This window comes from Adiantum capillus-veneris, chromosome 4, assembly GCF_014529385.1.
Source record: "Adiantum capillus-veneris isolate H3 chromosome 4, ASM1452938v2, whole genome shotgun sequence".
NCBI lineage: Eukaryota > Viridiplantae > Streptophyta > Polypodiopsida > Polypodiales > Pteridaceae > Adiantum > Adiantum capillus-veneris.
Genome location: NC_140934.1, coordinates 165370394 through 165374274, shown reverse-complemented (window position 1 = coordinate 165374274; position 3881 = coordinate 165370394). Strand labels below are relative to the sequence as shown.

Here is a 3881-nt window from a genome sequence, read left to right as displayed (position 1 = left end):
TTTCTCGGCATGCCCATCATTGGGTTAGGCATGGTAGCCGTGGTTTCATCAAGGGAAAGATGAGCTAGACTTGGAAAGGTGAAGCTATCACTTGTGGGCTCAGATTGCACTGACACCCCTGGAGAAACAATATATGGAGGATCCATCGGACTTATCAAGGGAGTCTCCATTTGTGATAAGGTCGGTTGTTTAGCCTTTCCTGTATCCAAGAATCTCATGAGACCCGTTGAAGGCATGTTGATACCCTTGTTCTATCTCTCTAACTCAATGACCCTATGGATGACCTCACAAACTCTTTGTTGTTGATCCTCCACACTAGTAGCACCCATTGTGGATTGTAGGACATCTAACCAACCCACATGATAGGTGTGACCTGTGTATAGGTCAATCAGAGTCTCTATTTGTAATTTGTACTCCCAGTTCTCATTTAAGAACACTCCATCTAGGATTGAGGTGCCATGGGTGTCCTTTGAGCTAGATGCAATGTTGCTTTCTAGAGGTTTCCCTTTAGCAGTTGCTAAGTCAGGAGCACTCGATTGCTCTCTTAGCAAAGATATTTACATAGGGGCTTTTGCTTTTAACTCTCTTCGTTGCTCCACCTTGCGTAAGCTCTCGACTTCCTTTTCCCTCGCTGCAAGGATATATCGCTCAACCTCTTGCACTTCGGCAAGGCTTCTACCATCGGGTAATATGACCTCGGAGGGAAATAACTCTGAAGAGTCAAGAGGTGCAGTGAATGAAGTATTCACGTGCACATTCTCTAACGGTATAGGGTCTACGTTGGTCACGAATGGAGAATTTACTTCCCCACCCCCCTCATTTACATCATTAGCTCCATGTTCGGAGCGAGTGGCTCTACTAACGGTTTCCTTCAGGCGGCTAAGTACGCTCGGCCCGGACCGTGGGCCCATGGCATGCATGTCTTGGCTTGAGCTATCAGGTTTAGGCATTGGGAAACCCTCCATGACATCGTAGTCAGAGGAAAAGTCACTAGCCACTATGTTCGGGTCTTGGTTTGTACTGCCTTGGGTCCCCGCCGAGGGCCCGGAACCTAAAGGAGGTGGATATTGAGAACTCGCGTAAGTCGAAATTCTCTCTAGTTGCTCCGTCTCTAGCACACGACCAGAGCGCAAATGCATGTGCCTTTGGCACCCTTCAAGCATCGGCGAATAACCTCGAAGGTTAACCGCTTACCTTCTTTAAGCGTCCGTTTTCACTCTTGTTTTTTACTTTTTTAATTTTTTTTAATGTATGATTTTTTTATTGAAGTTTGTGATAGCTCGAAATGAGCGTATCACTTAGAGGGTCACTGTGTGCTTTACAGCACAATTTTCGGGCATCTGACGTTCCGTTGGTCCTCAAAAAATCAATTTTTAGCTACGTGTGAAGCTAAAATTCGTTTTTTTAAAAGGCGACTGAGGCCTAGGCCTGAGCGTGAGCTTGGGCTTGGGTGTGGGAGATATTCCCGATCTCGGTCCTACCTTTTAAATTTTATTATTTTATTTTATTTTTAAGGATAAGGTCGCCACGGCCTGCGCGAGAGCACACACACACTCTATCTACCTACTTCTAACTAATACACCTACTGTTACACACTAACACACTCTATTAGCTCTCTTAGATCTACTTCTTACTTACTATACACAGAACACTAACAACCTTAATACACAGAGAATAAACACAGTACCTTTAAAAACTCCATTAACAAAGAAAACTAACAACCTTAATACACAGAGAATAAACACAGTACCTTTGAAAACTCCATTAACAAAAAAAATACACAGTATAACACCAAATCCCTCTTCTCAACACACACACCCTCCTTCCTTACCTTTCCTACAATAGAAATTGCACCACAAAAGAAGCACAGAGTGCCATTCAAGCTTAGTGTATGGCAATCCCAGGCAGCGGCGCCAAAAATGTGCGCGTATGTCACGCGTGTCAATGCAAGGAACTTGCCGATACACCGTGTGCGAGCCACAAATGGCTCCAAGCACACAACAAGCCTAAACTAGTAAGCTCAAAGAAGGCGATGGTGTGTCACTCACCGCTCTACGCTTGCTTCGTGGAGGATTCCTCGCCGCGAAGAAGAAGGAGCCGCCGCTTCGCCACGCTCAACCGCTTTGCCGCCGCCGTGCCGTCGTCGCAATGCTCGATCGCACACTCTCTCTCTCACGCATACACACACACACACACACACACACACACACACACACACACACACAAGGAGATGAAGAAGAAGAAGATGGAGATGGAGCAAGAGCACTCTTCTATTGCACAAATGAGAGAATGAGTGAATTTTAGGTTTAGTTGACTTTTATATGAGCTCGCCCCATTCACACTTGGGCGCCCATGCTTAGCCAACTAATCCCTTGAATGTTCCAGTTAGAGTGCGCCTCTCATTGGCGATCACTCTTACTCTTTTCTGTCAGGGCACGGGTCCAGGCCAAGGGCCAGGATGGACATGCAGTCAAAGGGGTCCCTATATTTAGAAGGCCAGAGGTCTATATAGGGCATGGCTGGGTGGAGATTAGCATGTCAGTCACCATGTCCTTATATTGGTATCAGAGCTAGGTGAGAAGGAGACATGGAGAAGGGGGGAAGGTTTCATGGAGCATGCAATGTCTCTCTCTCTCTCTCTCTTTGTCTCTCTCTCTCTCTCAATCGAAGCAGGAGGCAACCTCTCTCTCTCTCTCAATCGACTTCAGCATGGTCTCTCAAGGGCGCTCAGGCCGTGGGAAGGACGGCTTCACAGGCGAGGAAGGCATGACCCGACTCCTTGTTGGCAAGGTCCGACAAGCAAGCAGTGGAATCGGCCTCTTGACAGGCGGGGAAGGCTGGGCCGAGACCCAAGCATCGTGGGAAGGACCGCTTGGAGGGGGGAGGGAGCAAAGCTCCACCTCCACCAAACAGCCCGCAGATGGCCGGGATGGGAGTGCATGGCGGAGATGGGCACTTTTCGACACAGGGCCGAGCCCCACTTCGATGCCGAGCTCCTATGGTGAGCGGGTTTCGCTGTCGCGCAGAGCCGCCATGGCAGCGTAGGTTTTTAGCTCTTTTTTTTTCCCCTTGTTCTTTCACATGCGGCGGCCCTTTGAAAACTAAAACAATGAAGGGGGGCATGCCCCCCCCGGGCACACACCCTCCGAGATTGACCTCTTGTTTTCCCCAACTCGGAGATTCGGGACCGAGGAGCTGTCGAATACAATCAAGAGGCAAACATCCGAGGACTCGCAGGCTCGAGGAACGGGGCTGGGAGGCGTCATAGGCTCTTCGAGCGGACTGTTGGTATTGCGGGGAGTTCACATACTGAGACGTTGCATGCAAAGATGGAACGTCAAGGATATTGCCATGCATAGATGCATGCATGGGGCAATGGCAGCATCCAAAGATGGCAAATGTCTGGTTAGGCTTGGGTCAGTCATATGCACACACTTTGACATGCTTGATTGCTGGAGAAAACCCAAAGCTGATGGACTGGAAGCCAAGGTAACTTTTTCAAGTTATGTTTTCTTCTTTCACGTATGCATTTGACACAAGCAGTTATGCTTGAGTAGTTGTAGAGACAGTTATGTGTTGCTTGGGGTACAATGTACATTAGATGTTTTGATATCATGCATGACAAGGAATGACCCTAGAGAAGGCATACGACCTTGTATGCTTGATATGGTATGCTTACGATAGAACACTTGGAATTACTTTGGAATACACTGCAAGTGTGTCACGGCTTCTACCCTACATGTACGACATGGACATGGCTCTTGCAGAGGGGGCATAACCATGTGTGCTTGCGGAGGGGAGGGTATGGCTTTGGTAGCATGATACGGGGATGTCCTTAGTAGTTGCATATACTCTCGTCTACTCGATCCATGCATGTGTCA

General features: G+C 48.1%; 1 protein-coding gene across 1 annotated transcript; it reads left to right on the top strand.

Annotated features, from left to right (window-relative positions):
- The first annotated feature begins 2709 nt into the window (after positions 1–2709).
- Positions 2710–3045, top strand: LOC147460306 (uncharacterized). Its single transcript, XM_086509998.1, has one exon. It carries the CDS (start codon positions 2710–2712, stop codon positions 3043–3045), a length of 336 nt encoding a protein of 111 aa, XP_086366124.1.
- The last annotated feature ends 836 nt before the right edge of the window (positions 3046–3881 follow it).